The sequence below is a fragment of the Poecilia reticulata genome, chromosome 14 (assembly GCF_904066995.2).
Source record: "Poecilia reticulata chromosome 14, P_reticulata-male-v2, whole genome shotgun sequence".
Lineage (NCBI taxonomy): Eukaryota > Metazoa > Chordata > Actinopteri > Cyprinodontiformes > Poeciliidae > Poecilia > Poecilia reticulata.
In genome coordinates this window covers 19,013,974-19,039,079 of record NC_088843.1, presented here as the reverse complement: position 1 = coordinate 19,039,079, position 25,106 = coordinate 19,013,974, and the positions used below count along the sequence as shown (strand labels likewise).

The 25,106-nt window shown below is 42.4% G+C and overlaps 2 protein-coding genes across 5 annotated transcripts in view; one reads left to right on the top strand and one right to left on the bottom strand.

Moving 5' to 3' along the window:
- wscd1b (WSC domain containing 1b) overlaps positions 1 to 16,778 on the top strand; it is a 23,737-nt gene extending 6,959 nt beyond the window's left edge. For both annotated transcript variants that reach the window (XM_081615639.1, XM_017308681.2), the window contains exons 3-9: positions 6,031 to 6,145; positions 7,366 to 7,550; positions 11,830 to 11,951; positions 13,445 to 13,634; positions 14,106 to 14,270; positions 14,362 to 14,562; positions 15,904 to 16,778. In XM_081615639.1, the coding sequence (XP_081471765.1) occupies positions 6,031 to 6,145; positions 7,366 to 7,550; positions 11,830 to 11,951; positions 13,445 to 13,634; positions 14,106 to 14,270; positions 14,362 to 14,562; positions 15,904 to 16,256 (1,331 nt within the window). In that variant the 3' untranslated portion in view covers positions 16,257 to 16,778. The remainder of the gene's footprint in view (positions 1 to 6,030; positions 6,146 to 7,365; positions 7,551 to 11,829; positions 11,952 to 13,444; positions 13,635 to 14,105; positions 14,271 to 14,361; positions 14,563 to 15,903) is intronic.
- On the bottom strand, positions 13,570 to 25,106 carry LOC145554857 (myopalladin-like). 3 transcript variants are annotated; one of them, XM_081615642.1, is made up of 5 exons: positions 24,766 to 25,106; positions 22,946 to 23,520; positions 21,334 to 21,448; positions 15,232 to 15,365; positions 13,570 to 13,660 (listed from the first exon to the last, which is right to left on the bottom strand). In XM_081615642.1, the coding sequence occupies exon 2, from the start codon at positions 23,508 to 23,510 to the stop codon at positions 23,199 to 23,201; it is 312 nt and encodes a 103-aa protein (XP_081471768.1). In that variant the 5' UTR covers positions 23,511 to 23,520; positions 24,766 to 25,106; the 3' UTR covers positions 13,570 to 13,660; positions 15,232 to 15,365; positions 21,334 to 21,448; positions 22,946 to 23,198. The 3 variants fall into 3 exon arrangements, with proteins under 3 accessions (XP_081471768.1, XP_081471769.1, XP_081471766.1); XM_081615643.1 differs by lacking the exon at positions 15,232 to 15,365 and having other exon boundaries at positions 13,579 to 13,660; XM_081615640.1 differs by lacking the exon at positions 13,570 to 13,660 and having other exon boundaries at positions 14,569 to 15,365.

Genomic DNA, 25,106 nt, shown 5'->3' with positions numbered 1-25,106 from the left:
GGACGACTTGGTCGATCTAAAACGCAAAATGACCAGAATGACTTCTAGTTTTACATACATTGTGTTGCAGCATTAAAATGGTGTAATTAAGCTTTTCCTCACTTAGTGCTCATAATTCTCAGAGGAATAATTAGATGCAAAACCAGGAGGTTTATGAGGCACCCAGCCAAGCCTTAGCTGTCATTTAACATCCATTCAACACAAATCTTGTTTTCCAAATCTCACATCGTCTCTTGACAAAAGCCCAAATGCTTGAGCCTGCATAGATTTTTCAAGCACTGTGAAAAAAAAATCCAGTTGAACCAAGTTGTCCAAAAGCCTGATTTGACTCCATGACAATGACATTTAACCTAAAAATACTAGCTGAATGCCAGGTGAGGCAGTGGCTTCATGCTGTTTTACTTACTCCTGTACATCACTAGATGGAATAATGAGTAAGTTTTCTATCTTTTCAACACAGTTGTATTAATATTATATTGAGATTAAAAATCTCTTTTGCAAGAGAATCGTGTCCAAGGTTTTATGGGGATCAGCTCTGAACAGCTCTTTTCAGGTCTATGTGATTGAGGTCTGGGCTTTGACTGGACCGCTCCAAAGCATTCACCTTGTCGTTTTCAAACGGTTTCTGTGTAGCTTTAGCTATAACAGTCTCATCAAAGCTTTTTCAAGGAAGTCAAATTATGTTGACCATGTATAATTTTTAGAAGCAATAAAACATTCATTTTCAAAGTGACATTTTCTAAAAAATAAAATGCAAATAAAAAAAAACATACAATTGCTAGAGATTTTACATTATTTTGAGAGACGCGTGTCATGTCACATTTCTTGCCAGAAACAAACTTCCTTGTTGAATGAAAGTATTGTTAAAGCCATTTATGCCCATGGTGAATAACTGTAGGCAATATATAAAACATCTGATCACAACTGTGGGCTCTCAAAGCACAGAAATGCTCCTTTCTCCTTTTGGCGGCTCAAATTCAGGCTCCCTCCAAGGTCCATCAGTTTGTAATAAATGTCTAATGTGTACAGGAGTAATCTTTGTGCTTTCCGAGGATGATTCTCAAACTATGGAACGTGAACAAGGTGTCAGAAGTTTAACACAGCTAAGCGTACACGTGTATCACTTGCTACAGCTGTGGCAAAAACAGAAACGGAGATAGCCGTTACAAAACGGAAACGGAGATAGCCGTTACAAATTGTTTAGTTCTTGGGAGAGATAGCAGCTACTTAACAATAGGTTCCTGTCTCATTCGTTTTGATGGCCTCTCACAGTTTTCAGAGGCATGTGCCTTTTCCCTCTGTCCTCCCGTCATTAGCTCCCTCCATCCAGTCCTGCAGGGACCGACTCAGCGTAGCCATCTGTCTGAGTGTTTAAAAAGGCCGAGCAATGTCAGTCCTCCATGCAGTCATTTCTATCATGTCTATGAATCCAGGCTGCTTCCCTTCATTAGCCCTGAGCCCGCTACGCCTGGGGCTTCTCCCTCACTTTGATTAAAGAACTAACCTTCCCTTCTGGGCGGCTGAAGGGGACAGGAGGGGGGTCTCACCTTGGGCGATGCCTCAAACACTCTTCGTTCGCCTGGTTCCGGTAGCTCCTTGCGTTTAATGTCTTCACACAGCGCTTCCTGACGGTCTCCGCTGGTACTCTCCAGGGCCCACAGGCGGCCGGTGACTCAGCTTTGCTCCAGCACCCCCCGGCAGGATGGGCTTTAAAGAATGTCGGGCCCTGATTGAATCACTTATTCGATACGCCGACGGTTGACAGCCAGAGATTTCATGGCCCATAGCTTCCTCCCATCTTGTCTGCAAACCCTGCCGCATGTAGTTCATTTCCAACACGTTCTAAAGGAGCTGTATTATGTATTTTCCAGGCACATAGTGACATTTTATTGCACTATCAGCCAACTGTATTACCTCCAGTTGTTATAAAAATGCTTTATATATCAAATATGACTGATTTTGTAATTTAACGCCTTGAAATCGGGCCTTTGTCTCTTTAAAAACTCCTGCTCTTTCTGAAACTCCGCCTTCAGGAAGTCATCATAACATCGCTCCTCTATTAACCCTGTAACAACGTCTTTACTAGCTGTGCACTGAGAAGCAGCAGATCAGTTCCACCAAGTGTTTGCTAATTGCTGCTGGCTAGTCTGAAGGAGCTGAGCGGGGGAGTCAAAGGGGAGTTGCTGTGCATTAAAGACGGTGCTTGGTCCATCCAGGTGTTTCCCACAGCTGAATGGTTGCCACAGTCATTCATGACAGAATCAAGGCGACGCTCCAAGTATGTCGCCTTGAGGGAAAAACATTACACAATATAAAGCTGGAAAAAGATGATTTTTACCAAATATTGCCCTTTAAGTCCAGCTTTAAGTATTCGGTGACAGTCTAGTCCGTGCTGGAAGAAAACTTCAACAGTAAGTCTCAGTTTCACTGAAACCTGTAAGCTGTTGTTCTATGCAAGCTTCATCTAGGAATGGTAATTTAAAGCAAAGAGCTCACCTGGAGGGTATGTTTCCATGCACTCTACGCAACAGAAACTCAATACAAATCCCTTCAGAATATACGATTTGTGAAATAACTTTTAGCACAGAACTTAAAAATATACCAGTTGTAGTCCTCAGGGAAAAATGTAATTGAAGTCTGAAGACAAAAGCAATGCATATGCTGCTCTAGTGACAGGAGCTGTTTTTTTGGTTTTTTTTTTCCAGAGTGCTTTTATGTGTCAGCCGAGTGGCGGATGATGCAGCAAAGATAACATCAAAGACCGAATTCAGGCGACGTTTTATACGCTGCCTTAATCTTGTCAGCGCATCGTATTAGCCTGACAAAGAACATTATTTGTTGCTGCTTTCTTTCTGCATGGGCAGCTCGTTCCAGGAAAATAATTAGAATTAAGAATAACTGGAATACTGGGAGGATGATTGCCTCTTGTCAGTCATACATGACACAGATAATGCCAGTATTAGGGCTGACAGTACATGCTGGACAGTTATTATGATTGAGCGGGAACAAAGGCTGCTTTGGCCTCGCAGCTCCGCAGTGCAGCGAACTGTGTATTTTAGAGTGCGTGTCAGTGATAGGGGCTCAACTCTTAACTCAGGGGTCCGGGACTGAAACAGTTTATAGCACAGTCAAGAAACTATGTTACATTCAGTCAGTACAAAAATGCTGTATGTGTAGCTTTGGCAAACAAAAATAACAAATCACTTAAAATGATCAGTTTTTCAGATTTTACTTTTTATAGGTTTATGTTTGAGTAAAATGAGCATTGTTCTTTTATTCTATGAACTGCTGACAACACGTCTCTGAAATACCAATCAAAAATTCTGTATTTTTTTTACAGGAAATGAGAAATGGTGAAAATGACAAAAAAAAAAAAAAAGCAGTGCTTTCAGAACTCAAATAGTGCAAAGAAAAAACAAGTTCATATTCATTTAGAAACAACAATATTGATGTTTTAACTCAGGAAGATTTCAGAAATCAATATTTGGTGGAATAACTGTGAGGTCCTCTTTGGGGTTCAGTGCAGTGGGCTCTTCATTTCTTCCAGAGCTGTACATCAAAATAACTTTGATTTGACACCTTGAAGTTGGGCCTCTGTCTCTTTAAGAAGCTGCTGCTCTTTGTGAAACTCCACCTTCAGCCAATCATCACATGCAATGTTCATGTGAAGTGAGGCAACAATGCTCCTCATCCATCCATCCATCCATCCATCCATCCATCCATCCATCCATCCATCCATCCATCCATCCATCCATCCATCCATCCATCCATCCATCCATCCATCCATCCATCCATCCATCCATCCATCCATCCATCCATCCATCCATCCATCCAGTTTTTTCCTCTATCTCTTTTATCCTCTTTTGTCTGCTTTCAAGCTGCAGCTGATATAACCATGTTTATGTGTGACTGGCGCCAGTCAAACGTTAACAGAGTGAAACTGATTAGACTGTCCTTCAGGGAGGGTACAGATTGCAGAGAAGAATAAAAAGCTAAGCTACAATCCTTGCCTCACTTGGTTGCATCCATAAGGTGAGCTCAGTGTGGCCCCAGCGCTGGACGGGGAATGTAACTCTGTATCTGTTCCATTTGTTTGACATGTATTTGTTTGACATTTGATAATTTTTCGGCATTAAAGCCTGTTTCTATGTATAACCAGAGCTCATTGTTTCTCAAGGTAATTTACACGGAGGGGTTCTGGTCGGGTCCTGAAACTGGTTGACAAACCTGGGAGGTGCACAGACACAAAAATGAATAAACTCCAACACAACCATCCATCCATGAACGATCGGGTCGCCAATGCAACCGGTCCGGGACACTGCTCTCTCTAAAAACATTCTGGAAGATTCTGATGTGTTTCAAGGTAACAGGGGATATAAAACTGGTGATTGAAGACTTGAGCCGAAGCTCTGAACAAGAGCAAAAAGAGAATTTTAAAATGAGAAATAATAACCACTATTGCTTCCTACAGAAACTCAGTACTGGTTCATCTGGGGTGACACGTGTTATATTTAGGTCCTATTTACTCAAAATGTGCATATTAAGCTTGTTGAAGTGCAGCGGCTCTGTGTAGGTTTGCTCTAGTAGAGCTTCAGTAATGAGCAAACTAAACAACGGTCCGTTTTTCTAAACTCTCGCATTATTAGTTTCCAGCAACAACCCTGAAAATGCACAGAATGTATGATTGCTCATGAAAATACGTTTAACTTTAAAGCGACTTTGCCTTATTTTAGCAAGCTGATGAAAACAAAAAACATATACATTATTTAAGTAAGGGTTTGGAGTTCACTCGATCTAAAGATAAATCCCATAATGAGTGAAAGTGGAGGAGAGATGTTTCCTAATCGATGCTGCCTTCAGTCCATGTCTCTTCCTTCAGTCACACACGCTTAAAATACACAGAAATAGACAGGCGGGTGTGTTTTTCAGCTCCTCACTAAGCAACACATGCAACAAGAGAGTACCGCCAGCCCATATATTGTGCAACCTGCTGCTGCCTTCAGCTTTTGATCAGCAGGGGGCATTGCTGAGCAGTCAAAGCATTGAGAATTAAACCACTTTCCAACACAGCTGGGGGAGAAAAAAATGAAAAGGTGAAGTCTCACTCATTTTCACCATTAAATCTTCTCAGGTCCTCACCTGTCTTCCTTTAAATGGAATTAGATTAAACTAAAATAAAAAGACATAAACTGTGGGACAACGGGAACGTTAAAAACTGAACGATGACTCCGGTTGACTTTGGTGGATCAATTGAAAAATCATCTTATCTTGAATGTGAGCAAAAGCAAAGGAGATGAATCTGCAGGTGGTGGAGGCAGAGAGCGATACAAAGAGGAAAACAAATGGGTCTCTCATGCAGGATGTGCTCTAGTGAAATATCATCTCTGCTCTTAAGGCTGTCATGCTGTAACAGTCTTTAGTCAGAGGTGTCTTCAGATTCGTTGTAAGACTGACTGCTAGTGGAGCTCCTTCTTTCCGCAGCATCAGCATCCACCGAGTCTTTGAACCCACTTGGATTTGAGTAAAACAAAAAAGGAAAGTTTTTTTAAAATTAAATTAAATATAACTGAATTGAATTATAGATAAGTTTTGAATGCTTTTCTAATCATTTTATTCTGCGTTTACAGTGCTGATGATTTCTGTATCAACGTTTCACACCTGTTCATGAGTAACTGAGCTGAAATGAATGCTTGTGTCATCATCCATCACTCGGACTCACAAGTCGACTCTGTGGTCATTTTGTGGTTCGGAAACCAAAACATCTGGGAACAAATCTACAAATTGTTTTAACTTATTTCAACTTAACTCAGTTCGGTGCCCGTTGTTGCAGGAGCATTTCTGTATTTTATTAGATTCCTTTGCATGTTGAATTCAGTCTTTAGTTGAGAGGATGTGCAGAGAACCAGATAAAAATTGAGTAAAAAAAATAAATAATTCCCTTAAAAAAAAAAACAACATACTCTGACTGCTGTGGCTTTAAATACTTCCTTCTGACTGAGCTTTGTTTGCTTTTATTTTTGACCCATGCAGGAACCTACATGGGCTGCTTCCTCCATAACGCCAGCGATCGGGCCCTGGGCGGAACCATGCTTTATGACCTGCGCAAAATGACCAGCTCCCTGTGTCAGGACACCTGCTCGGAAAGGTAATCCCTGTGGAGCGGCCCACAGAGGGCCCGTTGTGTGAGGAAAGCTTTAGGATCCCTGTCTCCACCATGAATGACTGCTGTGTCTCCAGCCAGGTGTCTGGGGGAATTTAAAAAAAAAAGAAAAACGAGAGGGGTTGGGGGTACTGGGCTCGGTCTGTTACTGTGGGAAGCCTAATGAGCCGACCGCTGCTGTTAGAGAGAACATATCAGTCTTTAGAAATGCTTCCTCTGAAGCTCTGCTACTTTGAAAATGAGCCAAGGGAGGGGGAGAGGGGTCAGCGCGCGCGGCGCCGCATGACCTTCAAACAAACCTGGAGCCACCTTCAAAGGCAAAGTCGAGGAATGACCTCTCTGAATTATTTGTATTACTGTTCTAAATCACAGCAAAAAGCAGGAAAGCGGACTATAGAGAAGGGCATTCTGGGTAAAAACAACCAAAACAAACGCAAGAGTCTGACGCTAGAGGGAGAAGTGGCTCGTGACATTTTACCAAAGACAAGAGCTGCTAAAGGCCGCGCCATTTTCGTTTTCATTTTGCGAAGAAGGCAGCTGCGCTCGGTGTCTTCTTCAGAGGGTTTTGCGACGTTTACTTAGGTGGTTCTTGGTGCAGCGCCACCATATGTGAGGAGGTGAGCAGGTTTTTCAAAGGGGTTGGTTTTAAACTGCGCCAGCTGAACAAATATAATCAGAATACCTGATTATCAAGTGTGAAAACACCCTCAGAGTCGGTCGTCACGTTTCTGGCCAAGCAACCCGGAGTCCGCAAAGGAAGCGGTCAGGCTGTGTGTACCTGAGTGGGCCAATTACAGAGATGAACTAAAGTAAAAAAAAAAAAAAAAAAAAAGGCAAGGCAATTTACGAGGAAGCTTTAAAGGAAGCAGATGAAAAGGTCAGTTTTCACGAGGGCTCTGCTTTCCCAAGGAGAGGAAGGATGAAAGTAGACCAAGGAGGATGAGTCACGGGGCGCAGATCAGAGGTGACTGCAGCTCATGCAGAAGAGGACATTACGCAGTCAGACGAGAACATGAGCAGAAACACTGACAACCATCTCAGGGGACGTGATATATTTATTACAGCGACGTCTGAATTAAATGATAAGTGTGAAATCTTACCTAATGTTCTCCTGTGGGATGACTTAGCCTGAGGGGAACAGTCTGAGGTTATGAAATGCCTTTGGCTAGGGAAATAACTGCGTCCGTGTGTGTGTGTGTGGTTAGTGGATACCAGTTTGCCGGCCTGGAGTACGGCGCTGAATGTCACTGTGGGAACCGGATCAGCAGCCCGCAGGCTCCGGAGGAGGACTGCAGCCTGGTGTGCCGGGGCGAGAGGGGGTCTCCCTGTGGCGGCGTGGGCCGTCTCTCCATTTACAAGGTGGAGGAGCAGCTGCCAGGTCACAGAAAATGTGAGTCAACTCCCCTCAGGGAGCACAGTGCTCTGCTATTAATGCGGGCGAGAGCAGAAAGTAGCAGGACCAGTTTCATTCTGAAGCTATAGGAAGGGACGCAAGCTGTCGACGTGAAAACATACGCAGCACATCTGGTCTGAGAAATCCTGTTGGGTAGAAATTCCTCAGACCGTATCTGATTTTATTTCTCTATTCGTGTCTATTGAGCCTTGTATACTTATTGCAATCTTCATATTTCAAACTGTGTTAGTTTAATATATGTATTCTTTCATGCATGTTTGAGAAATTCATACAAACCAGAACTGAATCTGTAAACCTTCTCTGATTTGGCCAGATGTTTTGAATCATTTTCCTGTTGTTCTACCCCCTTGATTACCAATTTCCAGTTCTTCAGCAGTTCTTACATTTGAAGGAGACTCAATCCCACAGCATCACAGGTCCTCCACCATGCTCCATAGTGGGCCATGGCAGACAGTTCCAGTCCCAGTAGAAGATGGTAAAATAGATGAATAGATCCTGGAACTAAACTTTTAAACATTTAAATTTGCCAATTGTCGCACCACCACTGATTTTGTTATGTATTCTTTTAAACAACATGCTATATTTTTCCCCACTAAGTAAATGTACACACATTAATTGTTGGATTTTTTTTCTGAATTTCTCAGTGTGACATTTTGCTGCTACTGCAGTAAAGGGGGAATTTATTTTAAGGCTTTCAGACATCTTTCAGACCAAGAAATTGGTCTGTGTGTGTGTGTGTGTGTGTGTGTGTATGTGTGTGCGTGTAGGTGTGTGTGTGTGTGTGTGTGTGTGTGTGTGTGTGTGTGTGTGTGTGTGTGTGTGCGTGTGTGTATGTGTGTGAGTGTGCTTTTTTTCAATTTTCATGTGTGTGTTTTTGATGTAGAGCTGGCACCATGACACAGGGTTTTGACGTCATGATGATTTTGTTTGTAGGGATTAAATCTGATTTAATTTCCCTGAGTTATGTCACACTGTTGCACAGGCAGCCAAGCATAAAGACCGATGATCTGACCTGGCATTTAAACACGTGTGAAAGTCTTAGAGTGTGGGGGCTTAACTCAGTATATTTCATTATCTGCACAATAATTAGCAATTTTATAACATCAAACATAGTTTGAAGTCAGTTAATATAACAGGGAAATATCTTAGCTACAGACAAAAAAAAGACAAATTTTGTCAAAGAACACATTCATTGCTGGGATTAGGCTGAAACTGTTAAAAATATATATTTGCATTTTGCTATATAAAACGAACCTTTGCCTGTAAATATGCTCTACCCAAAATTCATCAAGTGGCAGAGTTTTAGCATGTTTTGGTTCAACTTCTGTAAAAAAGAAAAAGGATAAAAAGCACTTATAAAGTCCAATAAGATATTTTCCCTAGAAACTAGATTAAAAATACTTGGTAAGATTGTGTGTTTTTGCAGTGAAATCTTTATTGTAGTATCTTACGACCAAATGGAAGATGCAAATTTTGAAACAATGGTTTTAATTTGCAAGCCACACTAAAAAGATTTGTATTGCAGCACACAAAAACGGTAGGAGCCGATAAGGATGGTGAAAAGAACCGATGCAGAGTAGCTCCATCTGTCCAGTCTGGATGAGCCGTGTGCAGAAGAGCTGGGACGCTCAAAATAAACCTGCCTTCTGCAGCTTAAAACAATAATCTTTTAAAATATATATATTTGGAATCAATTTTTTTTAACATCCCAGCCTGCACTGAGGCTGAAAATGTCCACTTTTTTTTTTTTTTTTTTTACCCTGGCGGATAGGTGACAGGACCCTCCATCACTGCTCTGACAGTCATTATATGTGTCTGATGCACACCTGGGAGCGCCACGTTCCAGAAAGCTCTCCGTATTAGTGAGACGGCCGTCTGGGAGCTGTCATCATCTCCGCTGCGGCTGCAAATGCAGAGAGCATCAAGCCGCTGCCGTCTCTTTCCGAGCCACACTTGTAAGCGCGGTCGTTGTAAATGCTGGCTGCTTTTTCACGGTGATGTCCAAGGAGCGCACCGAAAAACCTGAAAGTAAGACATCTGCGTGTGTGGTGCAGCCTGAGGCAAGATTAGAAATAGTCTGAGGTTCAAGTTTTTAAACCAACTTTCTGTTTATTCAAGTGAGCCGCTGCTGCTGATTTCTGTTTGCAGAAGAAAACGAATAGCTTGGCTCCTATCATTGGGCTCTCACGTCATTTCTACTTCTATCATTTACTTAAAAACAACATATATATTTTTTTCAAAAATAAAAACAAATCGCAAAACGGTCTTTGTCTCCCAGAGACCGTCATAAAGAAGTCTTTCAAACTGACTTCATCCATTCAACAAAATGATTCTGCCTTTATTTCAGCTCAATTAAAAGTTTATTATTGAAGCAGATTAACAACAAGCTCAGCAAACCAAAGTTCTTCACGGCATCACAGCTAGAAACAGGTTTATATTGAAGTAAGAAAAATAAGTTTTGATAATGAAATCGTCGATAAAATAACAAAGTGACAACCGGGATGTTCTTCTTTTTCACTTTTATTTCATTGTTTTGGTTTTAATTCAGAAATAAAGTTCAAGTTGATTTAACAGCAACAAAGAAGTCGTCTAAACATTGTTTTTTTTAAGTTCCCATTGCTAATTAATCTTGAATTAAGAGCTGTGTTAACACTGTAACTGAAGACAAATAATTATTCCGCATTGTGCAAGTAAACTATCCTCACCTAGTTGACATTTCTGTATTACTTTCACAGTATCAAGTTAAAACAACTGAAGTTATCAACAAAATCTCTGATGAAGCATTTTAAAAAGACTCACTGAATTAAAAATTTTTTTTTTATCAGAAGTCAAGCAATATGTGAAGAGTTTATCCTCAACCATTGCAAACTCATTATTGTTTTAAATAAATATTCACTTGGCATTGCACACAAGAGCCCTGTAACACACTTCCATCTCCCTCACGTTGCAACACAAGATAGAAAAATCTGTTTTTCTCAGTTTTTTTTAAACGTTAACTTAAAAACACTCGTTTACTAAACTCTTGGACATAGCTAATAAAACGTGCTGTAGGTTTATGTTTCTGAAACTCACAGTTTAGTTCAAAATCTAAACCTTGCACTTCTGTTTGACTTGAGCAGAAGTTTGTGGACACAAATAAATGTGGCCCTAATGTTTCCCAGGGAGCACAAAGACGCTACGAATAGAGAAGATGATCTACGGAGGCAGGTACAGATGAATAAAAGATTCTAGTTTCACTGGCACATTATTTCACTTATAACACAAGAAAAATAGCTTGTTATAAAAAGAAACAATCTGCCAGTGATTGACTTAAAACGTTTAAGGAATTGTTGGCTTAAAACAGGCTCTTTCTTATGTATCGCTGAAATGTCTTATTTCAAGTGTACTGAGGTATTTGGATTAGAAACCAGACAAAATTAATATTTGGTAAGATTTTGTGGTTTTTTTGTTTCTTTTTTTGCAGTACATCCATCTTGCCACCATCTTTGAGAAGCTAGCTTGTTCACCACAGCATGATGCTGCCACCACCATTTTTCATGGGATGAGATGATTTGCTCAGAATCATTTCTACCCTAATTTATTTATTTTTCATTTTCATGGAATATGTCTTCTTCCACGAAGACTGAAAACGTCAATATTGAGCCTTTTTAACATTTTATGTAGCATGTAGTTTTTCTTCCTCTTCATAATTGTTTGGTACTTTATCCTTTTTACGTATAAAAACAAGCATAATGGACATAGAATAAAAGATTCAACGTGAATCTTTTATCAAAATACGCATAGAATCTAAATAAAAACATGAAGGTCTGTGGGGGGTTTATTGTGTGAAAACGGCGAAGAGTTTTTGAGGTGTGTGTGCTACTTCATGCCCCATGATTTAATCTTGCAATATTAGTTCCATAAAGACGTGCACTTCCTTCCTGACCCGGGCAAGGGCAACTGCTGTAAATAATCATAATCATAAACGGCGTTAGCATTCCCGATTGGAAGCATCAATCTCTCCGGAGATCAGCAGCCGAGCTGTGAATGTGTTACTCAGTCTGCAGAGATTCAGCAGACAGATCAGAGTCTCCCCTTCCTGTTTCTGAAAGTCTGCTCATGGAATCTTGTCACAGCGAGAAAAAAATAAATAAATAAATTGCCCTGTGAAGAGAAATTTCTATTTCAGCTTGTTGTTGTTCAGCAACTCGTACACACAGCTATTTACTCCCTCCCCTCCCCCTTCTCTTGTCGTGTGTTTCTGCTTCCCCTCCAGTCAGAAACGTTCACCACCGCGGCTGCTTCAAGCTGACGAACGGCACCGTCGGCGCCTTCCCCATCCACTCCGTTCAGCCCAACCTCACCGCTCAGTCCTGCATCGAGACGTGCACCGATAAGGTTGGCTTCCCGGCTCGGGAAAAGGGATAGGCTTGATGATTAATTTAGCGCACCCAGCAGTGGAACAGAGGAGGCCAGCTCAGAGGGCTGCCGGATCACATGTGGGAGAACACGGCTCTTTGAATTCTGCTGAATATTAAAGCTTTAATGTGCTTTTAATGAGAATTCTCTGAGTTCTGCTCCAAAGGCTTAGCGGCTTCAGCTCTGCTGAAAAACTGAAAAAAAAGAAAAAAAAGAAAAGGGGAGGTGGGGGGTGGGGGAGAAACAGGAAAGCAGCATGCTGTTGACAGCAGCGTGATTAATTCTCGCCGCGTAGTGTGAGTGCAGGCATGCATAACCGGAGTGAGAAGAAGATCCCCGCAGCATCTCCGAGCCTCGGCACTGGAAGTTCTCACCTTCTGGAGCTGGAAGAGTGAGAAAACACGTCACGAGGAAAAATGAAGGGTTTGATTGGAGATGCGATGAGACCGACTGGAACATAAAGAGTCAGAGGAGTCAGTGTCTCATATAAGTAGTTTCTCACTTTTTTAACCTGCAGATCAAAAATCTGTTTGGGTCTCAACCAGCTGTAAAGATTATTCTACGCAGTGTCGCTCAAGCTCTGAGTAAGATGGAGAATATCAGCGTCCAAATGTTGCCAAAGATGTCCTTTTGGATTTAGCTGTAGACTTTGACTGACCCTGCTGCTAACTAAGCCTCCTATTCTATATTGAGCTCTCTCCATCCTCCAATCAGCTGCCAGCATCCCTGCTGAACAGCAGCTTCATTCTGCCATCATGTTTCATTGTGATGATGGAGTAATTGGGAGAGATGTGCCCCCAACTACCTGTTTTTTGACGAATACATTTTGACCTCCGCTGTGGATCTCTGCTGCTCCTCCAGAGTGACCACGGACCTTTTAGCCGCTTCCCACATTATTGCTCTCTTTGACCGACCTGACGGTTCAGGCGGCTGCACTTTGGTAGGCTTAGATATTATTTTCAAACCCAACTCTGCTTATCATTTCTCCACTGCTCCCTACTACTAGACAGAGACATGTAGAGAATTTGCAGTTCGTGTTTTTTTGCCTATTGTGCAATATGTGTTTATGATTTTACTGTGGTGTTTACATGACTTTTATTGCTTGTAGTGTATTAAATTATAAATGCAGCTTTGCTTAGCGTACAATGTTTAAGACAAAGTTTCCCTTGGGGACAATAAATTACACATCTACATCTATTAATATATATATATATAATGTGTGTATTTTATTTATTTATTTAATTAAAATGACTCACTTCTCTGGGCCTCCAGGCAGGTTGAGTTAAAATCCAAGCCGTACTTTTCAGATTTTCATCTGTAAAAATGTTGAAATGTATGTCTGTTTATTTGTCGTCCACTCTCATAAAATTCAAAGAAAAGCCTGTAACACGAGAGAATGCAAAAAAAAACAGAAAAAATAAACATCAATGTTTAAAAATTTGACGATTCATTTGTAATTGTGGATGTTTCAGGAGCTCCCCCTGGCTGTGTTGAAGAGACCCCACTGTTTCTGCACCTGGACGTCGTCTCTCTTCGACATCAACCAGCAGTCGGACGAGCAGCGGTGCGCAGACAGCGGCGCCCCGAACCGCACGGCAACATCCGCGTCCACGGCCCCGCCGGAGAGCGGCCACTACCAGGTGTATCACACCCCCGTCCTCGGTGAGAGTCTCACGCATGTTGGGCGGCTGTGGGGTGAGCAGAGAAAGGAGCTGAAACGTTCATGCAGCGTAATAATTAGCTGAATGTTTTCTTTTTTGATAATCACGCCGCTCAGCGAAAGCTCAACCCTCTGTTTTATCTGAGGAGAGTAGCCTGTGATAAAAGCAGTGCATACCGTGACACTGTGTCTGAACCCTGCGTTGGTTTCTCTGGGGAACGCCAATTGGTGAATGACAGAGTAGGAAATTACACTTGAAAGCCCCTTTTCCCTCTCCATATTTCCTGAAATCTCGACTCAGAACCATTTCAGAGTTCTCACAGTCGCGCTGCAGTTGGTGTCGCACCAGCTTTTGTGTCTAAGTTGTCCTTGAAATGACTCCATTTTGGTCTCTCAGCTTCCTCAATGACGCTCATCTGCCGGGAACACGGCTGACAGTTCGCCGAATAAAAGAAAATAACGTTTTCTTGCAGACTCCAGGTGCAAAGAGAGAATGTTTCTGCCTCAGAGATCCTCCTCCCTGGTGGCGCTCTCCAGTTTTCCGGGCGCGGGCAACACCTGGGTCCGACACCTGATTGAGCTCGTGACTGGATACTACACCGGCAGCTTCTACTTCGACGGCAGTCTCTACAACAGAGGTAGGAAAGAGCGCGGCCGAGGGGAACGGAGCAGCTGCAATGTTTCTCTGAGTCGCGTTATTGTCTGATCGATTTTCTTCTCCCGTCCCAGGCTTCAAAGGGGAGAAGGATTACTGGAAGAGCGGCCGCAGCGTCTGTGTGAAGACGCACGAAAGTGGCCAGAAAGAAATCGAGATGTTCGATTCGGCCATCTTGCTGATTCGAAACCCTTACCGCTCTCTGATAGCTGAATTCAATCGCAAGTGTGCCGGACATCTGGGCCACGCCACCGAGGCGCAGTGGGACAGCAAAGGTAACGATGCGCCTCAAGGTCGAGTGCTTTACGGCTCTGCTGAAGGATTCTATTGTCACGCATTCCCTTTATTTACAGTGAGGCAAACCTTCACGGTCACTCACACATTCACACAATCTTGTTACCTTCTTAAGGGTTCTTTGCTCAACAGGTCAAGGAGTTTTCCTTCTCAAAGAGTTCAAACAGGACGTTTGTGAAATAAAAGTCCTCCTCAGCAATATTTCAGAAATGCACCAACATTCAGAACCACTGAACACGGATCAACTATACAACCGGTGTGCAGGAGCGGGCTGGTTGGGTCAAAGTTTGTCAGATAAAACAGCTAAAGCCAAACTGATGTGTTTGGGATTAGCTGTCTTAAACTAAACTGATGTCCGTCTTAAACCATAGACCAATAAACAACATATATTTTAAGGTCTTGATGGTCGTGATATGAACTTCTGAATCAAGTCCTGAATGATGTTGACTCATTCTAGTTTGCTCAGTGCTTGGAGTTTACGCTTTGAAATCTCACAACAGTCCTCTGCTGTTAGAGGATGTTTTGATCTTAATATTTTTTAATGGTAGATCTCTTGACCAGAGTTGCCCGTAGAGTCATTCCTTTGCGATAGCAGTTCCACAAGCTGATCGCATCAGGATGCCTAACAGTTAGAATGACACAGGACTCACCGGTATCCACCTCATCCATTCATCCGTCTGGTGCTCATCTCCAGCAGTCGTTGCGTTTGAGGCGGGGTACGTCCTGAAGAGGTGGGGGCCGGCTTGGAGAAAGAAGGTTCTGTGTCTGCGTGTTTTCCAGGTTCCTCCCACAGACCAAAAACATGACTGTTAGGTTTACTGGTCCCTCCAAAATGACCTGAGCCATGAGTGTGTGTGTGTGTGTGTGTGTGTGTGTGTGTGTGTGTGTGTGTGTGTGTGTGTGTGTGTGTGTGTGTGTGTGTGTGTGCGTGCGTGCATGGTTGACATTCATATTATTCTCCATCTGCTAGACTGAATAATTTTTATCTTTATAGACCATTTAGTCCCTAAAAAAAGAGTTGAAATTGATATTAGGAGGAGTGATGATTTAATAACACGATTGCTATTGATTAAAGTGTTTTTGTGCATTAGCCAGCTTGTGTTCTGCTTCCTTTCTGCCTCTTCAAACAAACTGAAACTCAAACACCCACCCACTCAGTTCTGCCCACTCTCCAGGATAATTCCTTCTCTGCTAATCACCAGACTTTGAGCTCTTTGTTTTTAAACATTAATGTAAGAAGATCCTTCTGATGAGGGCACATTAAAATATAACCTAGTAATTACCAGGAAATAACCATCTATCCTCCCTGCTTCTATCTGCAGAGTGGCCAGAGTTTGTCTCCAGCTACGCCCCCTGGTGGGCCTCCCACGCTCTCAGCTGGCTGAAGTTTGGACAGCGCCTCCTGGTGGTGCACTACGAGGAGCTGCAGAGAGCCCTGCTACCCCAGCTGCGACTGGTCGCCGCTTTCCTAAACGTCTCCATCACCGAGGAGAGGCTGCTGTGCGCGCAGAGCAACCAGGACGGCCACTTCAAGCGTCCCGGGGCCCAGAGGCCCGCCTTTGACCCGTTCACTCCTGACATGAGGCGCATGATCGACTCCTTCATTCTCACGGTTGACCAGGCGCTTCAGAGCAGGAACTTTAGTGGTCTTCCACAGGAGTACCTCCCCAGATGATGGTGGGTAGACTCTTGAATGACTGCGTCTCCCTTGGGTTTGAGGGGGACGAAGGTTTGCAGCTCATTCTCAGGAGGAAGCAGGAACGGATCGGCTGAAGATAGTGGACCAAGTGACTCTTTGACAAGCCGGGTCACAAAACAAAACAAACAAAAAAAAGCATGACAGCTCACTGAGAAATCCAACAGAGAGTAGTTGTTGAAAAGTGCAAGGCCTTGACCTTTTCACTCAAGAGAAGATTCGACATCAACTGTTGACCTGAAGAAGGGTCAGGGTAAGCCGGGTTTCCCACTGCCAGACTATGGATGTGCTCATGCAGGTTCAGCCCACATCCTCGCGTTCGCCAGCATAGCCAGATGTACTAATACACAGAGGAGAGAGACTGAATTTCCTGACAGAGGAAAAGACCTCAGAAGTGTCACGTGTGATCGTACGGACTCTCTGTGGGAGACGAGATCGGCTGATCACAAAACTGTTTGAATTTCTATGAAGATTTGATGTCATTAAAGATTTGAAGCGAGAGCGACTGTGTACGCTGGCGTGTTTTAATCTAACGATGCGACGAGGCAAGTTGGCGCTTTCTTTGCAGTTGCCGCCTCTAATGTTGAGAGTGATGGTAGGAAGGTTTTGTCCATACAACACAAAATCTAACCACAAAGAAAGAAAACTGTAGTGTTCACTGTAGACTACTGAGGGATATAGCATGGGATGACAGTGCCACCTGCTTTCTGTGTGAGGTACTGCAGTGGTAGAGGTACGCTTCCAAAAAATAAAATATATGGTAGTAAAATTAAAGGCATAAAGGGACTAAGCAAATCCATATTTCTGCATAATGCTTTTGGCATATTTGGGCTGATTAGGGAGCCAACAACTATAGAGCTTAACAGTTACAAACTAACTCCATTCAGTCTGCAAACTGTGCACTGTCAGAAAAATGAATTATTAAAACGAGCTAAAACATTTGAAAGGTTGCTCAGGGATGACATGTTGCATTTCTGGCTGTAGTTGTATTTACTCGCTACATCATGAATACAACCACTCACCAACTCCCACAGAGCAGAGCCAAAAGCACCACTAGGAGATTAAAAATCCTCCATTGTTCAGAATGGAAACCTACAATGTTTGAGTGAATATAAAGAACGTCTGTGGGCCACACGCATCCACAATGTTCCACCACATCCTGAAGGTGTTCTTTTGGATGAGATCTGATTGGTTGAGGCCGTTGGAGTCCCTTGAACTCATTGAAAGCAGATGGAGAAGATTTATCCTGCGTGACACGGTCCATTATCCTGCTGAAAGTTGGCATAAGAAGTAGTGGGCAGCTGGAACTGAAGATAAATCTGAAATTGAGGCTCTTCAGACCGAGCTGTAGTCTCCCAATCTGTTAGCCGAGGCTCACCGAACCTGGTCCTTAAGATGGATGAAGCTAAATGTCCGACAGTCCTGGAAGGAGACCTGCTTGAGACTAGAATGGAGCTTCACCTTGCAGCAGGACAACGAGGACAGCCACCTTAAACATACCGTCAGAGAGCATAAAGGTGGAATAACAGCAAACTGCAGAAATGTAGAGCAGTAGAAGAAGTTGTCAATTTGTCCTCCAGAAGCATAAGTCCATAGCAGCATGACTACAGAAATAGTTCAGGATAAGCTAAGCCAGCTTGATCAAAAAGGAAAGTTTTAAACCTAAGTCTGCTTTATAGATGAAAACTGGGAGTTAAAATGTGAGAAGTATGATCTCTCTTTTTCCTTATGACATTTGTTTCATTATTTTGGATCAGCTGAAGGTTTTAAGCTGCATGCTACAGTGTACAGACTTCCTGGTAGAAAAGAATTATGGTAGTCCAGCCTTGAGGTAACAAATGTAGAAGTCGTATTTCAGCTCCTCTCACGGACAGGATACTTCTAATTTTGCATTCTGACCTCCTGTCTGAAAAATGCTAAATCTGCTGCTGATTATCAGTTCCAAGAGAACCAGATCCACAGAGCCTGATTTCAACTTCCTCCATCATTTGCTCTGCCAGCTGTAAAGGTGGATGTCGTATGTCAAACAAAGCTTCTGCATTGTGGTAAGTAAATATCCTCAGTGTTTACACCACGCGTTGCTCTTCATGTGGGGCTATTAATGTAAAACCCTTTTAGCTTTTAGGGGCTTATTTACTTTTTACCGTGACTGGACTGTAAATGAGACCACAGATCCCTCTGATGAGAACTTCATTATCTGAAAGCTGACTGCATTTCCTCTGAGCTCCAACAACGGATCTGTTCGGACTCATTTCATCTATTTCACATCTCCGGATTTTGCTCTGCCTGATCAGAGAACTGGTAGTTCAACACAGTCAAATATGGATATGGAAATATGACTTAGAAGTAGAAGTCGTATTTAATCATTCAAACCAAGGCTGCTGTGCTTCACACAGTCTGACGCCAAACGTTTGATGAGTTGTTGCTTGTATGAAGGCTGACTGACAAGGCTCATTGTGCTGACTGTCTTGAACAGGTCGGTTATTCCCAGAAGACCCAGTAGGTTTGAAAGTAAACTTAATTAGTGAAGCAGTGCCAGAAGGCTTCACAGTCAGCTGTCTGTCAGATTTACAGCAAATAAAGACACGCAGCTCCATCTGCTGCGACAGCATGCAGAGTCGGGGGATGGGGTTATTTTTCCACTGTACAGTTGTGAACGCAAACATAGTGGGAGTGTTATGCAATATGTTTCAGGAAGTGCTGATCTGTATCAGGTTTACAGAAAACAGTCCAAAAAAAGAGGAAAAAATGTCCAGTGAGTGGCCGTTGTCAGGTCAGAGGTCAGAGGAGGCTGGACAGAGAAATGAAAGACAGCAGTATCTCAAACCACCATGTGCTACAATCAAGTTATCATCTCTAAATGCACAACACGTCAAACTTTGAAGCAGAATTTAAGGTGAGCTGTATACTGGATGGATCCATTCTGCTTTGTATTACTGGTTCATGCTTCGTGGTGGTGGTGTAATGATATGGGACGGATAGTTCCCACGTCTGACGCCAACTCCTAGAGGTTCATTGGCAGATCATTGGCAGGACTCTGTAGAACTTCTTTGGACGCTGAGAAGATAATTCAGACATTTGGTTCCAGTGTGTTGGACCTTAACCTGGTTTCACAGGAAACTCTTTTGCAAGTTCGGATTAAGGGCAGCACCAGTGAGAGAGGTGGAAAAATATAAGCCTAAGCCGATTTCCAGATCCAAACCAATAAACAGGTGTTGGAGAACCAGTCAGATATTGTGGTGGTAGACAAAGCAGAAAGTAGAGCATTAGTTATAGACGACCCTCAAGAAAAAGGAACACAAGAAAGTCAATTTAATACCAAGAGATCAAAAAGGAAACCAAAAAGTTGTGTAGAGTCAAGGCTTCAGTAGTCATGTGTGCACTGAGAGCTGTAACCCTTAGTCTGGGGTCACAACCTCAGATCTCCAGATATCCAGCTGCAAGAGTGCAGTCCTAGAAACGGCACCCTGAACCGCCTTGCTGCTGACATGTGGTATACAAATAAATTTGATTGAGTGATTAAATACTGCGCAGAACCTTAATGTTTTCTGTCCTCTGGTAGAGGACGCAAGTTTCAAGTGGATAGGGCAATGGTGAGTTATATAAACTAATCTGTCAAGAGAGTTATTTTGTGTTATTAATTTCAGAAGTTCAAATCTTATTACAGACAGGAGTCGCCACCAGGCTCCCGCCGGCCACCTCCAGTTTTTGTCAATGGTCAGGTTGTTAAGGGGAACAGCATTATAGATAGATAGATAATGGATGTGCCAGTGACTGTATTTCCATGGGAACATAGGAAGTTTAAATATTGACAGACTCTTGCAGTAGAGCTTATTCTCTTTATCAAAACTGCACGTTGGTGCCATCTAGTGGCAGGCTTGTGGCACTGACGCACAAAACAAAAAACATTAGCATCAACCTCGGCAATTTGACCTGGTTTCCTCAATAGAAAGGGTTTAAAACTGCCTGTATCTGTATACTGAGCATCCGGTGAGTTATTTGTTATGTCACCTTGGCCTTTCTTCATATACTGGTTCTCTGCTGGCTGTAAAGATGAATCCTTTGACCTTGATCTTACCTTGATGCTATCAGATGAATCCTTTGACCTTGATCTTACCTTGTTGCAGCTCCTGGCTGAGGGAACTCTGCTGTTTTAGATCATGCAGATTAGTCTGAAGCATTTGGGTCATAATATTGCAGTGTTTTAATACGGGTCTTGGTATTAAATGTACAGCTCTGACCTTAAAGACTCATCTACCAGCTCTCTGTCTAATAAAGTTTTTCCACAATAAGTTTGGGCTCATTGTTTTTCACACGGAATATTTTCTCTTGTGTGCTTCACAGAGGTGTGAACTCAAACCACCGAGACTTGAATCGAGTCAGACTCCAGTCACAAATTTAATGACTTTAGATTTGACTTGAGGATCTCACTACAAACTTTTTTGACTTGAATTCTTGATGTCTTTACCCAACTATAACTTGTTTCGATACATAGTATGTTGGCCTAGATGTGGCAAGTACTTTTTGTTTAAAAATAATGAAGAAAAAGTCAAGAACTGATGTTTTGGGATCGCAAAGGTATTTTGCATGAAAATCCAATGTATGACATGTTTTTCTTTCAGTTCATGTAGATAATGACATGTTTTTCCATTTGTTTGTTTTTTTTAACACACACACATATTCTCTTCATGTCGCAGGTTACTCAGTATTAGCACTCAGTTGGCCACATTGACATCACATTTTCTTATAAAATTAAACAAAGTAAGATTTACGAAGACCTAAGCCCTCCTGGATAAAGGATATCCTCTAGTCTTTCGTTCTCTAGCTTCTGTAGCACCTCAGGAACACGAGCAGAAGAATAAAAGTTCATAAAATAAAAGTTCAGGGATTGTGTGCTCTATGAATGGAAAATGTAGTCCTTGCTCTGAATGGTTATGACTCATGTCATCCCAAATTTGCATCACTGAAATGTTGCAACAGATGAAGCAGGAAGCAGATAGAAGAAATGTGAACACTAGAAAAATTGAGAACGGTAAAAATGTTCAGAATTTATCACCTCTGATTGGATGACGGCTTTAGGACTCCATATTTACTTCGGTACACACGGCGTCTTGCATGTCGTCTGTGAACTTGGATGACTTCGGGGTTGTAGACTGTTCACGCCGGAGTCTCTTCATGGTTGTATTAGAATTTCAAATGAAACCGTTAAAGGAAAAAAAAAACACACATCACTGCTAAACATCCAAACTAAGCATTACCGTTTTTCTTCCATATTTATTAAAACTGTCACTATGTAGTGTCGTTATGGGCATGTGAATACCTCCCAGGGTGGATCAGAGATGATTACTGATCAATTTCTGGGACCAGAAGTTTACTTACACCAAATTAAAAAAAAACTCATGTACCTTTTTTTTCTCTCTTTGCCTAGAGTTAAATTAGACCAGACTTTTCTTGTTTTAGGTCAGTTTGAATTACCAAAATTATTTCCATTTGCTAAATGTCACAATAATGAGAATTGATATATAATATATTTAATTAATAATGTCCTCAATATCATAAGTTTAGCTAGAGAATGATTACTGTCTCTTTAAGTACTGTCTTCCAGTACTTCCTCTGGTAAACTGAGTGTTCAGTCATGCAGCTGTTCACATCACAGCCTCATTTTTTCTCCAGTGGTCGAAGGCCCGCCGTGAGCCGAATCCCCGTCACTTCCTGATTGTTTCTTGGTGCTGAACCCCAGAGTTAATGGAGTAAATCCCTGTGCGCACACACCCACACACACACGCACACACACACACACACACACACACACACACACACACACACACACACACACACACACACACGCACGCACGCACGCACACACACACACACACACACACACACACACACACACACACACACACACACACACACACACACACACACCATTCAGAACCAGGACCAGCTGCTGGCCATCATCAGGATGGCCCAGGAACAAACAGCATCCTCCTTCCTAACTCCAAATCCGTTCAGTGATTATTTGATAGCTGGCAGAGGAAGATATGTGTGTCAGTTCTTCACACGGTTCTGAAAGTTTCAGTAAAACATTCTCAGTTTCTCTCTTTGATGGGAGATTTGACAAGTTGCACAAAGCCGAATAATAAGGAGCTACATCAGGGCCATAGTTTCTTGAAAATATGTATTTTTTTAAAACTGAAAAAAAAAAAAAAAAAGATTTGATACGGAAAAAATAATTAAAACTGATTCAAGATTTGTTTCAGTTTCCAACTTCTGGACCTGTTAGGACCTTTCCAGAACTTAGAATTTATGTTTCTGGAACCTAAAAGTTACCCTCTAGAACCAACTGAATACTTTCTGGGTCCTTTGTGTTGCTGGACTGTTGCTGTGATTCTTTCATGCATGTTTGAGAAATCCTTTATGGCAACCATTCAGCTGAGCAAAAGGCCTGGAAGGACCTAGCCCCGCCTTCGAGGCGCAGCTCCTCCCCCACGGGGCTCCATCAGACTAGCCAGCAGCAAATAAGGGGTTAAATTATAATGTCAAATTTCTTTTATGTCATATTTGATATATAACAATTGAAGATAACAGTTAATTATGCTATAATATGGCACTATGCACCTGGAAACACTTAATGCTGCCCCTTTAAGCCGATTATTTTTTCTTACCGGACTTCAGGGACAGGATGTCCCCTCACGATGCAGTCCAGCTGGACCTTGGTGCCTTCAGGAACCTCCCTGCTCTTCAACTTCAGGATGAAATGTGGAGGTTCAGTCGCCGGCTCCGTGTGATTCGGACTCTGCGCCAGGCTTTCATTAAGATCCTCCTTTTCCTGAGAAACGACGCAGTCAAACTGCTCCTCTTTAGGAACCGTGCAGTCCTGAAACTCCAATCGCCCGCTCCCTGGGTCCTGCCGGGCCGTCACCGGGCCGGGTGTCTCCTGCTCCGCCTCCACGGCATGGCGGTGCGCTCCCTGTTGTCAGGGCTGATGGGATAAACCGCATCGTCCGTTTGGGTTTTGCTCTGGATCCTGGTCCGGTGGGCCTTGCAAGCTCTCGGTCGGACCCGCTTGGAGCTGTTGGCCTTGAAGAGGGAAGAGAGTTCCTCAATGAAGTCCGCCGCCTTGTTGAGGAACTCTTTCTTGGACTGGGTCTCCGGACCGTACGGGGAGCTTTTCGCCGGACTGTTGGTGTCGTCAAATCCTTCGTTGGCGTCCAGATTGTTCCTCGTCATGTTGTCTTGCCTGTTGTCAGAATTATGCAGCAACTAGTTACATTTACTTCATCAATTTTTCAGAGTATTTTTACTATTTTGGCTGGGTAACTGAAGTTGGGGGAACTTGAAACTGCTTAAGACCAAGCAAGTTGTTGCTAGGTAACCAGAGAGCAGAGTTGGGTAGTTTCTAGGGTAATTTACTCAGTTATGTTTTCTGTACTAACTTTTTTGAAAAAAATGTACTGTTGGAGTATTTTACTCCAACAGTAAAATACTGTTGGAGTAACTTAATAATTTTATTATTAAGTATTTCTACTCTTACTTTAGTAAAATTTCTGGATTTTCTACCCACTAAAAGTAAAACTATATGTTTTAACCAAAAGTTCACCAGACACATCTGCAGTTTTTGTTAAAGTCTCATAAGTTTTTTATTGAAAGAAACTGATTTGAAAAAACATTTATTGGCCTGATTTGTTATTTTTTGTTATACAAATTAGTCATTTTGGTTCTTAAAATACAAAGATTTCCAGTTATTTTGTTCTGTCTGATTATGTTATTTTTAAATTTTAAATAACTGATAATTGATCAATTACTCAGTACTTGAGTAGACTTTTTACCACAATGCAAATCCACCTAATCTTACGAACTATTGTTGGTCTAGTTTCTAGTGCAAATATCTTAGTTTTGTAATAATTCAAGTGTACTAACTTTAAAGTAATTTATGAGCAAGGCATAGGAGCTTGTTTTAAATAATCCCTGATGTTGATGAAAAGTGCTACCTCTATTGGCAGATTATTTAATTTATAACATTTTTACCACGTGAAATAATCTTCCAGTGGAACTAGAACTGGGTTGCTAGGTAACGGGCTGGCCTTGGCCAGCGTTGCTAGGTAACTATTGGCAGATTATTTAATTTATAACATTTTTACCACGTGAAATAATCTTCCAGTGGAACTAGAACTGGGTTGCTAGGTAACGGGCTGGCCTTGGCCAGCGTTGCTAGGTAACGGCGCAGGGCAAGTTGATCGTCAATTTGCTTGTGGAACTAGAACTTTTTCACCAATATTAAGAAATTATTGACTTAAAACAAACTCCCACATCTTGGTAGAAAGATACTTAAAAGTTAGTTTTGTCTTATTTCAAATGTGATAAGATTGTTGTACTAGAAACTACAGAAAAGTACTCGATAATATTGTTTTTGCAGTGTACCGGTGCAACTGTTTACTTTTACTTGAGTAAAAATATGCTACTCTAACTGGGCTACTCTACCCACCTCTGCCTGTTGTGCGTCTTCCTGTCAGGTGTGAACCTGGCGGATGAAGACGCAGGTAAGTGGTTTGAGACCGGAGCAACGGTGGATAAAGAAACTGTGGTTTGGTGGCGTCACTGTTGGCGGCGGTTCCTGACGTCACAGCGGCCTTTAGTCGCCTCTCTCCTCGCGGGTCTCGTGTCCGATGGCCTGGCAGGCCAAGTTCACACTCTTATCCAGCTCCTCCTGGCTGAGGAAGGCTGACAGGTCTGGGAACTGGGCGTCGTTGTGGCCCACGGTTTCGTCGCCTTTTGCTTTCAGAGAGCCGTAGATCTGGAGACGGGAGGAAGGAGCGTCGGAGCGGC

Excerpts from the sequence above, each read along its gene's own strand:
- LOC145554857 (XM_081615642.1), bottom strand. The coding sequence starts at position 23,510 with ATGACGAGGAACAATCTGGACGCCAACGAAGGATTTGACGACACCAAC.